The 12,335-nt window shown below is 36.2% G+C and overlaps 1 protein-coding gene across 2 annotated transcripts in view; it reads left to right on the top strand.

Moving 5' to 3' along the window:
- LOC121877327 (ankyrin repeat and LEM domain-containing protein 2-like) overlaps positions 1-11,886 on the top strand; it is a 61,043-nt gene extending 49,157 nt beyond the window's left edge. The window contains exons 12-15 of one of the 2 annotated variants that reach the window (XM_042383026.1): positions 857-1,918; positions 5,462-5,593; positions 7,311-7,500; positions 10,561-11,886. In XM_042383026.1, the coding sequence (XP_042238960.1) occupies positions 857-1,918; positions 5,462-5,593; positions 7,311-7,485 (1,369 nt within the window). In that variant the 3' untranslated portion in view covers positions 7,486-7,500; positions 10,561-11,886. Of the gene's footprint in view, positions 1-856; positions 1,919-5,461; positions 5,594-7,310; positions 7,890-10,560 lie in introns of those variants that run through there. The other variant, XM_042383025.1, reaches the window with a different exon arrangement.
- Positions 11,887-12,335: the final 449 nt, after the last annotated feature.

Here is a 12,335-nt window from a genome sequence, read left to right as displayed (position 1 = left end):
ATGATGGGACCCAAATAGTTTCCAACCATGTTGGTCAAGTTTTGGGAACAGTTTTTAGATACCTGATAATCTCCAGGCCAAGCCAGGCTAAAGAAAATTAGACTGGAAGGTCGGTATTCTTTGATTACTTCTGGGAGTTACCAGCCTTGCCAGTTAAGAGAGTGCTAAGAAGGGCATCTAGCTGTAGTGGATGTAATGGGAAGTTTGTAAGTTCATCTTTCTTTATGCCCTGCTATGACAAGTATAGAATGAAGGGTCAACACTAGCATTGGGAACACCTCCCATTTTCTAGTTCTTTAAGAGAGCTATATGAGTTGTTTGGTGAAAGCACGAGGCCATAAATAGAGGATTAATCCTAAAACCCCATTTTATTGTAGAGCCCAGAACTAAATGACTCGGGTACCCTTCCTCATCAAAGTTGGAAATATGTAGTTAGTTAGAACTGAATTAGATCGACATTTGAGATTCCTGTGTGGCTGACCCAAGTGATGCACAAGTTGCACACATACTAATGTGACATCACAACTCTTAGCCCTCTATGTTAATAGTGTTTTTCATTTTTAAAGATCCCCTTTAGAAATGAGGTTGTGGCAGGAAGGTGTTTCTAATTCATAATCAGTCCTGGCCACTAATATCAAAGGACTCCTGGGGTTTCAACCCCATAGACTGGTGAACATAAATACACATTACTCTGTACTTAACTCAGGGTTCAGCCATAAAATGGTACTGTATTCCAGAATCGATCTACATTTAAAAGTAATTCATTTTCATGGACTATGAAATAAAGTGCCATGCCATATTGATACACAAATAAGAATGAAATGTTCAAATTTATTATCATTACTTTCTTTTGCAGCAAATTCCTTGAGTCTTGTAGACCCAAAGAAGGTAAACCTGTCAGTGGACAAAATGAAGTGAGGAAGACAGAGGTGGAACAGGAGGCTGCTGCACGACAACTCTCATATATAATAAAATCTGTTGATGTTGCTGCACATCGTATGGCTGAGATTATGGGAGATCTGGCGAAGGATCTTCAGTCAAGCACTGTTGCTAATTTATCTGTAACTAAAACTGTTCGAACTAAGCTTAGGCCAGAAATTCTGTGTTTGAAGAATGTTATCAGTAGGTGCTGCACAAAAGAACTTCAAAATAATATGGAGTTTGGGTTTATTCATATGCTTTTAGCATCTAAAGTTACAGAATTTCTTCAGGAAAATTTGATGCCTTCTGATATATGTGTGTTAGCAGAAACAATGAAAATCTTTGTGTCTCATTTGAACTTTATACAGTTAAATTCCTCTGATGAAGAAGGTAGCACAAAGCCAGAAATGAATGATATAGATAAACAAAATGATGCACATCATTGTACATGTGTGTTGCAGTGTTTTGAAAAAGCATTGAATATTATTTATAATAACTGTAGTACAGACTTAACTGTAAAAGATAATGAAAATAACATGAAACTGTGTTTAATGCAATTAGGTGAATGTACTTGTCACTGGAACACCAGTACAGATATTACACATTCAGACAATTTTAGATCTACACCGGTTAGTACCACAAAGTATGCAAAAGCCTTTCATTTCCTTCATCAATCTTTGTTTAAGGAAAATAGAAAAGATGTGAAGAATATTAAAACTGATAATAGTATTATCAAGAAGTTGTCATTTACTGAGGATGGAGAGGATGAGGAAGTAATCGCAACTACTTTGATTGTGAAAGATGGTGTAGACGAATCCCAGAACTTGATGATAGGTGTAAAGAATGAAGTTGATTATGAGAAAGTTGGCAGCTACTCAAGACCTGATGAGGAAAACCCTGAACAAGATGATGATAATGACAGTTTTGCAACAGCAGCCTCTTCTTTGGAAGATATCATGGTCACTCCAGAAGAAGGTGTCAAAGTCTATATTAATGGGTAAGTGTTTTATTCTAGTTCATATATCAGATATATACCTCTTAAGTTTTTTATGAACATTAATAATATATACAGTAGACCCTTGATATATCATGATTCAATATACTGTATTTTTTTTTTATTGCATGGCACACTTGATTACTTTCATTTTTCATTATTGCACAGTCAAACTCTGTTATTGAACCATGTAACCCCAGAAAAATAGATCACTGTGCGCATCACTTGATAACAAATGTTTACAGTGCAGTACAAAATATTTTGTATTGTGATCGAATATTGTTTTATCCGTACTGTACAGTATTATGACCAAAAAGAGAAAGGAATATAATATAGATGCTGCTGCCTCTGGTGGTACTTTTGATGAGAAAATATAAATAATTCCTTTCAAAATTCCCTGAGAGCCACCCTTCTACTTCCAAACAATAATTTTACTTCATATCTGTAACTATTCAAGTCCAATATGCAAGTAGTAGATACAGGTATACCCCAAAAACTGCCGCCCCATTATCTGCCGCTTTGCATAACCAATGATTACATATAGGGAAACACCCCGCAAGCAACATTGATACTTCGGAGATCCGACAATCAGAAGAGGAGCAGCAGAGCTGTTTTGAATTTGGCGGGCGGTGGCATGGTGCGAATTCTTGCCACGAGAGGGCTCTGTACACTGCCTCTGACTCATTCCTGCCATCTTTACGCTAGTTTACACTTACCATGTGTCTCTGACTTCATGTTTTTTTGTTATTTCCAACTTCGTGTGTTACGTAATCATGCCTAAATGCCCCGGTGATAGTTCCTCTTGTGAAGGGCAGCTTGATGTGTTGTAATAAGGCATAATAAGAGTGGTGATGGACCAGCAAAGATTGGTAGACTTGAACTTGCCACCCTAGACCGTCTCTACCATCCTCAACACAGGTAAATAAGTCCCAATTTATGCTTTACATTGCTTATTTAAGGCTTATTATGTCTGCTTTGTTTTCTTGCTCGACAGTGTTCACAACAGAAATATAGCAAGGGTAGATGGGAGTTTTTGGAGGGTGGCCGGTCCCTAACCCCGTGAATTTGTTACGTTCTTATGGGATTAATTGCTTCGATAACGGTTGATTCACTAACCAACAGCTTTTCCCTGTCCCTATATGCGTCGGTTTTCGGGGTACACCTGTACAACAATACAGTACTGTACAGTATAAGGAAAGATGCCAAGATATTAGCACATTATTATTATTACTATAGAGCAGGTACGAATCAGTCAGGAGACAAGATTAGCATATTTTGTTGATACCATAGGTGTACTGAAGGGGGAATCAATGGGTGCAAACCCCCAGCTAATAAATTTTTAAAAATTAACCATTTTTAACAATAAGAAAGGAAAAATAATAACAAGAGCTAAATATATAAAACTAATAGCATCACTTATTGAGTGGTAGGCTCATCATGAACATACAGAAAAAATATTTATCTCATATTTCAACCATACCTTGGTATATTTAGTTCAAAGTTTGCCCCCCTCCCCCTGGCAAATTTCTGGGTATGCCACTGGTTGATACTGCCCATGAGTTTTGTAGTGTGGCAGTGGTGACTACAAAAACTCATTCCTTTTCATTGTACCATACTTGTATAGCACAGTTCATCAATGATATCACACAGTTGTGGGTGGAGCTTCTGGGCGACCACATGGTAGTGGAGTGTGGAGTACAAACAAAGCACTGTTTACCTGTTACTCTTGATAATAAATTCAAATATACACTGCTACAATTATCATCTTACTCACATTGTTGTTGAGCGATGCAGCTGTGACCACATGGTCCCACCAGCCCAGCTCACATCACAACAACACAAACTTAAAGAAAGATTGGAACCTATACCCTTTTACTCATTGCTAAATCAAGCTATAATTCAACCCTAGATTTTGAAAAATGACGCATTTTACGGCATTTAAGACATTTTTTTTGTCTGAAAAATGGGGGTGAAATTAGCCTGCATCCATTTATATGAAGGTGCGGTTTCCCAAAGGCTGATGAATCCCCCAGTTGTTGTTTCCTGTAGACTAAATTCTACCTAACCTAACTCCAGAATTAAAAATATGTTATTGCTTACTTAAGCACATTATCATTCCTTTCAATTAATAAAAAAAAAAATTGCATATTGTAAATATAAAAACTGGATTTATAACCCATATGGCAGGCACCCAATTCTTCAGAGGTCAGCAATAACCATTTCTGAACTTACAAGCTTTAATATCTATTAATGTCATACCTGCAACATTTACCTTTAAATCTACAAATACCTGATACAAAAATAGATTTACAGATAACTTTCTTTTCACATTGGCATCTGTTAACATGGCTGACTACATTGTAACCAACTTTTACCTGTCATTGTACCCACCAGGCTACCAGGCCAAGATGTGAGCTATGTTATGATTATTTTTCAACTTGTAACTTTTTTCTCAGTTACATGCACACACTATCCTACATATATATTGTGCAAAAAAAAATTAATAGATATAATTATCATAAGGTCAAACACATAGGGGAATAAAAATTTCTTTGCATACGAGTTAGCTGACTCAATGGGGGAGCGGGAGGAGAGCGTGGAGTGTGGGTAGTGTCTACATTGCAGTGTCTTTGCAAATGGCAATTGTGTTAAACTTTCATTTGGCTCTTATTTAATGTTTTTTTGCTGCGTTTTTTATCTAGATGGTATACAAATGTTGTTCAAAATTGCACAATTGTTAAATAACATAAACAAGGTAAGTAGTATGGTTTATGAATGCTGAGAAAGGAGGTACAGGGAGTTGTGAGCTTGCTTCAACCTTTTGACTTACCATGTAGGCTGTTACTTTACATCTGTGATAATATTCCTTACTGTACTTCTTTATAAATGTATATGTAAGTGCAGTGAAAGAATTTTTTTCTCATATTAAAAACAACTGAATTTTCTAAAAGATATAATGTGTAGATTATTGAAGGTAATAAAGATGAACCTTTACATATTTGGTGTTCATAGCTAAATGGTGTGGAAATAAAGGTTTAATTTAGGAATTTCATTTTTAATACATTTACTGTATTTGTTCTTGTTCTGTATATTGTACAGATAACTAATTTTTGTGGTACAAGTTCTTGTTTTCTTAAGTGTCTACTTCCAAATGAATATGTAGCAGGTTAACTTGTTTCTTCCTTTATTTCTGAGACATCTGTCTCCCTGTATCTATGCTTAATTAAGTTATTGTCACTGGTTATGCAGTTAGTATTAATATCCACTGTTAAGAAAGTAGATGTCTTCACTTGGCTGCCAATAGGATATGAGTGTACATTGCTCAGGTAAAAGGTGTGTTCACCCCCCTCTTAACTAATAGGATGAATATTCTCAGTTCTGTTATTAATGGGCTGTCACTCTTATAGTTGAGTTTTAGGTCTGTCTTTATACTGTACTGTGAGATAGAGCATTGTCTTTGGTGTATTTCTGTAGTATAGTTAAAAATATGCTATTTGGAGAGTAAAGTGTACTGTAGTAAGATTGGTTCTTTGTGTTGACTTACAGTCTGGAGGCCAGCAAATTGGATGCAGACGTGCTAGGAGCCATTGGAGAGAGAGACATAGATGGAGCAAAATACCCACATGTGTTTCAGTGGTGCCATCTGATATCTTCGTACTCAGAAGCTCAGAGAAACAGGTACTCCTCAGTATTTTACTTATTGTATTTGTTTTACTTTCTTCATTTTATGTACAGTTGTGTATACTAAATAGATTTTTTTATTTATTCTCAAATACCCTTGATAAACTGAACACTGGATATTGAAAAGGTATTTTATGCTGAAAATTTTTATGACAAAGACCAAAATATAAATAGTTAGTAGATGGCCTGTTTGGTCACCAGCAGATACCCAGTACTGTACTACAAGGTATACTGAAGTGATGCCTAAATAAATATTACATAGGATTGTAACGGGGTCTAAGAAATAAAAATACATCAATTTGTCAGCACAGTACCAAGTGAATCGTATGAAGGGAGGATGAAAATATCTGAATAATATCTTGCCAGATTAGGAAGTTCTATGTACATTAGTGAGAAGAAGTTAAAGATTAGTTTAGGTTTTCATGCATTTTGATAAGATGTTGTGTTGCTACCTTTGAGGCTGATGCTTGTGTGAAACCAAGTTGTGCACTTGATCATAAGATTAAACAAAATATCATTACCAGTAGCCCTCGCAAGATGAACGTTCAAAATATGAAAATTCGTTTTCATAATTTCCTAAATTACCACCTCTTTTCATGTTACAAAAGCTTCCCCCACTAATACAAATTTGGATCCTGGCAAAAATTCAAATCTCATGCCCACAGAAGTCAGCTGGGGCAGTCATATCCCCCGAGCACTCTTCCTACAAGGCTAAAGTAGGAGTTATGTTATGGTTATTTTTCAGCTTGTAATTTTTGGAATACGTACAGTATAAAATTTTTATTTTATTTTTTGGCTACATGCACACACAATCCTACATACAGGTACATAATATGCCCACAAAATTATCGTAAGGTCAAAAACATTAAGGAATAAACATTTCTTTGTGCACCAGTGAGAATTAGGAAGATGAACTGGGTGAGTTATGTTATAATTATTTTTAAACTCATAGTTCAGATAGATAAAGTTTTTCACTTTTTTTTTTTACTCAGTTGCATGCACCCACAATCCTACATACACCATGTGTAAAAAGGTAAAAGAAATAATCATCTTAATTATCTGTGAATTATCTTAATTCTGGAATTTTCCAGAAAATTTCTGCTTTGGGAATGATTTTCCGGAAAATTTGGGGGATGGGGAGGTTTTTTCTGGGTTTGAGCGATAAAAATCAAGTGCATTTTCCGGAAATTCCGAGAAAGATTTCTGGTACCCGGAAAATTCCGGGGTTGGGGATATTTTTCCGGGTTTGAGAGATGATGTAATGGGCAATTTCTGGAAGTTCTGGGAAAATTTTTCCATTACCTGGAAAATTCAGGGGGATGAGGGATTTTTTCCGGCCCTGAAAGAGTCGTCTCGTTACCCGGAAATCTCTCATTCCTGGAAGTGCTCTGCACCATTTGTTCCAGCTAACAGAGATATCACTGTATTGGATACTGAACATCTTTACACGAGTAAATTCGAAATCCAACTGCATTTCTTGTCTCATTTGCTAAAGAAATTTGATGGTCATATAATTGAATTATATATGACATTTGTTTAGAGAAGAGGTGGGAAATACAAAGTATTGAAATTAAAGAAAAAGTACTAAAGACTGGAAAAGAAAACAAATATATCTTGTGAAAAGTTTGTTATGAAAACTGCTGAATTTTTTATTCCTTTTGCAGCCAAGCCACTCTCTTAATCACCATTTTATTAATACTCTTCATGTTTACAGTTGGCAGTCTCCATATTTCTCCCGTGTTCATCATTCATCAGTCACCTGCTCTGCCCCGTCCAAGTTGTCACATCCTAACACACCCACAAGAAGTCACACCTCTTGGATTCCTTCTTCGACTCCTCGTGTTCTTTTCCACAGGGACAATGATCATCAAGATGCATCACCTCTTTAATATTTATAATGTTATGTGAGTACTGTACATGTTCATGAACACAAAAAGAATCACATCCAGCTATACAGATTTTATATCATAACAAAATATTTTGCAATGTTAAAGTCATAGTAGCTTGTCCAGTTGGTAAGACCTCCTTACCTTCTTATTTCATTTTATTGATGTGTAACAAATTCAGTTTAGTACTGTACTCAGCAACCCTTTTTTTTTCTGGATGAGATGCAAATTTAGGAACCTACTTTTGATAGCTCACTCTGGGGCAATGTGTGTATGTATTTTATAGGAAATTAGATGGAGATATGAAAGACGGCTGGATAGGGAGCTGATAAGGGTATGGTAAGGTGGTATGTACAGTCGGCCAAAGATGCACCGACCCCACCCTGGGTCTCGTGCTCGCAATTTTATCTGGCTATACTTGGTAAAGGAAGGCTGTATGTAAAGGTGATTGTGATTGGTGGATCTGTTTTCGACTGTATCACTGTCAGGATAATTATTAAACAAACTAAAGGTAACATTTTTATAATAATAAACTATTCGTTATTTAAGGCCATGAGAAGTTTCCAAATTTTTGTATATTTGCTAAGTGAAGAAAATTATATTAATGAATTGGCAACTCGACTACAATCACAGCTGCCACAAGGTTCTCACATCAAATTTTCTTCATTATTTAAACAAATATACGAACATTTGGAAACTTCTCATGACCTTAAATAACAACGAATAGTTTATTATTATAAAAATGTTACCTTTAGTTTGTTTAATAATTATCCTGACAGTGATACAGTCTAAAACAGATCCACCAATCACAATCACCTTTACATACAGCCTTCCTTTACCAAGTATGGCCAGATAAAATTGCGACCACGAGACCCAGGGTGGGGTCGGTGCATCTTTGGCCGACTGTACATATTGAAGGTGTGGGAAGTGAAAGATAAATATAATGAGTGTATGGTTTTGAGGTATGGGAGGGGGAGAGGCAATGGGCAAGAAGAAAAGTAAGACCTCCCTAAGTTGGACTATATGGGGCTCGAGGCTTTCCAGCTTATGCATAACCTTCCCCTCAGGTGCTTTTAACCATCATTTTGCTGAAAAATAACATCCAAAAACAATATTAAAGTTAAAAGTACACATTTATGCTGCACTTTCTTTTATTGTAGCAGATGAAACTTGAGGAGAAGGATGATGGGGGCTGCTTACAGTTACAGTGCGTATATTCACACACATTTAATTCCACTTAATATTCAGTTACACTTCAGCCCAAACTCCTCACAGAAAACGTTCATGGAGACCCCAGCATCGATTCTGTCTCTGATCCTTAGTGGTCTTATTTAGCTTTATTTGCATTAGTGGCCATAATAATACACCAGGGAAAGCACTGAATACAAAATAAAAGCCGAGTGCACAGTGGAGCAGTGGTCACAACAACGAAAATGTAGGAACTGACTCTCTTCCAAATGCCACCCCACAGAACCCCCCTAAAGGCATCCACACACTATCAAATATGTTTGTCAAACATGATGTTTGATCATGCATCATACATCGCCACACACTTTACAACTAGAATGATCAAACTTCAGTTGGTGTGTGGTATGTGCTGCCTCAACACTGGGTGACAGCATGTATTGATATTATACTTGCTCTTGAAACAGAGACTTCAAAGAAAAAAAGAAAAATAAATTGTGGATGAAGGAATGGCACAGAAAAAGACCCAAGTTCTCTCACTACGCCCCATTAAAGGAAATAGTGGTGTGATCTCAAGATTATAAGAATTTTTGAGAATGGATAATGTAACTTTCGTTGAACTGTTGGAGAAAGTGACGCCATACATAAAGAAGGAGGACACTATCTTGAGAGATGCCATACCAGCAAGTCAAAGACTGCAGTTCCTAGCAACGGTCCAGTCTTTTGAGGACTTAAAGTTTACAACTGCTATTTCTGCTCAGTTGTGGTTACATCATAATGGAGACATTTAGTACCATACCAAAGGTGCTAAAAAAACACATCAAGGTCACAGTAGGCCTTGGTCGCAGTAGGGATGATTTCTTTCATCTTTTCCACTAATTTCCCATAACATTCTTGTTTAAGAGATCAATTCTTGTAATCTTCACTTTTTATTTGCCACAATGATGGAAACTTCTTATAAAATTCAATAAACTCTCTCCAAAACTCATGGTAGTCCTGTGCGCTCGCCATGGCTACTGCTACTCGATTGAGCAAGTTTGATCATAAATTGCCACACACTGTCCAACATGTTGGATGAGATAATATCAAACTCGTTTAAGCTTCTTCAAACATGTTGGTCATACCTTCAAACTTGCCCACACACTCAAATTGTATGATCAAACACCATGTTTGACAAACATATTTGATAGTGTGTGGGCACCTTAAGTCAGAGCTTGTTCAACTTATGAGGTTTCTGACTTACAGAAGTCTGACTTAGAGGGGTCTTACTGTAGAAGGATATGACTAAGGAAGTACATGAAGTGATGAGAAAGGTTATTCAAGAAACAGTAGAGTAAATGAATGATTGGAGGACAAGGCATTGAGTGTTTTATGGAGAAGTTAAAATAGTTAGAGCAGATGATTTAAGGTAGGGAAAAAGAGTCGGTTTTTGCTTTTAATTCAGGCCACCCTGCAGCATAGCAGAAAAGTGCCTGCAAGTGTAAATTGTGTTGTACATAATGCCTTATCTTTGTCAATTTATTATTGTCAATTAGCTATAATAATAATTTTATCATCTACAATTTTTTTCCACGCTTGTGTGGGTTTTCTTGTGGCCAGTTACATGTACAACTAAGTGTCTAAAGAAGTGAACTTGAATTTGAAGTTCACTCGTTAAACCTCAAGCCAAGATAGTTTCTTTATGAGCAAGGGACTTCAAACTCACAGGCCTTGTTGACTCAGGTGTAAATTGATACACACTTGCCTTGTGAACACTGAGTTTCATTTTCTCTGTCTGTTAGACAATTAGTTTTGTTCACTGTACTGTATACTGTTGATACCCCATAAAAGCATGATCACAAATTTCACCTATGTAAAGTATCAGAAGATAGCCCACCTCTTTTTCTATTTCAGTACCCCTAACAAAATAATGTACTGTATATGGCAGCCTGTAAGTTGACCTGGCATATAAGACGACCTTAATTTTTTCTAATGAAATTGTTGATCTAGGTCTATACCTGACAGGTAAGTTGACCCCCTAAACTGCAATTTGAAAGCTATGTCCTCAATGTCAGCTAAACTTACCAACATTTACTTTTTAACAGTTCTCCCATGTTCTGGTATTACTGTACTGTACACTGTGTTGGTAGTATGCTGCATCAAGCGAATGAAGTCTACGCTCTGTAGTACTTTTAAAAGATTAAAATATTAGTTTATTTATAACTAAAGCAATACAAAATAAAAGTTGCTTAAACGTAGAGTAAATATTGGATTGCCAATTTAAAACATTCAATTAACAGCACTGTACTTTATACTATCAACGATAGTATACAGTACTGTGTTGGCAGTATGCAGCAACAAGCAAATGAAGACTACTCTCTCTGGGACAGTACAGCACAGTACTGGTAAATGATTAAAATATTAATTTATTTATAACTAAAACAATATACTGTATACAGAACTGTACATATACCGTATTTGCCGGCGTATAAGACGCATTTTTTTTGTAAATGTATCACAAATTACCCTGCGTCTAATGCGCCCATATTACGGATTGGAGGCCGAGCGCTGTAGGCGGAGGTGCCTAGCTAGGGAGTCTGGGACAAGCAGTAGTCCACTAAGCTTAAAAATTGTGTTACTAATAATATTACTAATAATAAAATACTGAAAAACAAGCCAAATTATCACAATCTATTATCACAAACTTATGGCAAATTTGCCAAAGACGTAAATAATGGCTTACATTGGCTTAACGGCAGAGGGAAGCTCACAACATCTCACTGTACCTCCTTCCCTAGCGGACGTAACCCACACCAGATACATGTCTTACATTATTGAAAGACTGTATTACCTTTAAGAAACATTTGTTTATTATCTTAATAAAAAATGCCCCTAGAAAGATTAAAAAAAAATTTAAACAAAAAGTTCAGCCGCCAGTCAGCCATTTGCAATGAGTAGGTGACGCTAAAACAATAGCGATGGTGCTACACCCTGGTGGTAGAGTGCGGCAACACAAAACATCACAGCTAAAAATACGAGTTTCACATCCTGACCAAAATATAAACAAGCCACACAGCTGCTTTGATCAGAGGTATAGTTGGGTTAGTATAATGTTACTATACAGGTGCTCCTCTACTTAAGAATGTTCAACTTACAAACTTTCAGAGATACAAACATCATCACTGAGGGGGGATTACCTGCCAGAACAGGTGTTTAACGTGGACGAGACTAAATTATTTTGAAGAAAATTCCAGATAGAACAAACATTACCTAAGAGGAGAAGAGTGAGCCAGGTTTTATTAAAGGGCATAGCTGTACTAAATATCCATAATCTTTTAATTTTTTACAATATGTTTGGTATCTACAAGAGTAAAGTTGGACTTACAAACAATTGGACTTTCAAACAAGCCTCTGGAACGTAACTCGTTCGTAAGTAGAGGAGCACCTGTATATGATTTCCTACTTGATTCTGGTATATATTGTATTTACATGCACAAAATCATATATTTTCCCCTACAAAACAACTTTAAAAATCACTTTCAATAATTGTATGATGAAACGTACTGAAAAAAAATTTCCACAAAATATCTTGTAAAATAGGGGTGCGTCTTATGCGATGGTGCGTCTTATATGCCGGCAAATACAGTAAATAATAATAATAATACAGGTACATATAAATAAATACATGT

This window comes from Homarus americanus, unplaced genomic scaffold (assembly GCF_018991925.1).
Source record: "Homarus americanus isolate GMGI-L3 unplaced genomic scaffold, GMGI_Hamer_2.0 scaffold367, whole genome shotgun sequence".
NCBI lineage: Eukaryota > Metazoa > Arthropoda > Malacostraca > Decapoda > Nephropidae > Homarus > Homarus americanus.
Note: the sequence above shows the minus strand (reverse complement) of the source record. Positions and strands in the feature narration are given on the sequence as shown.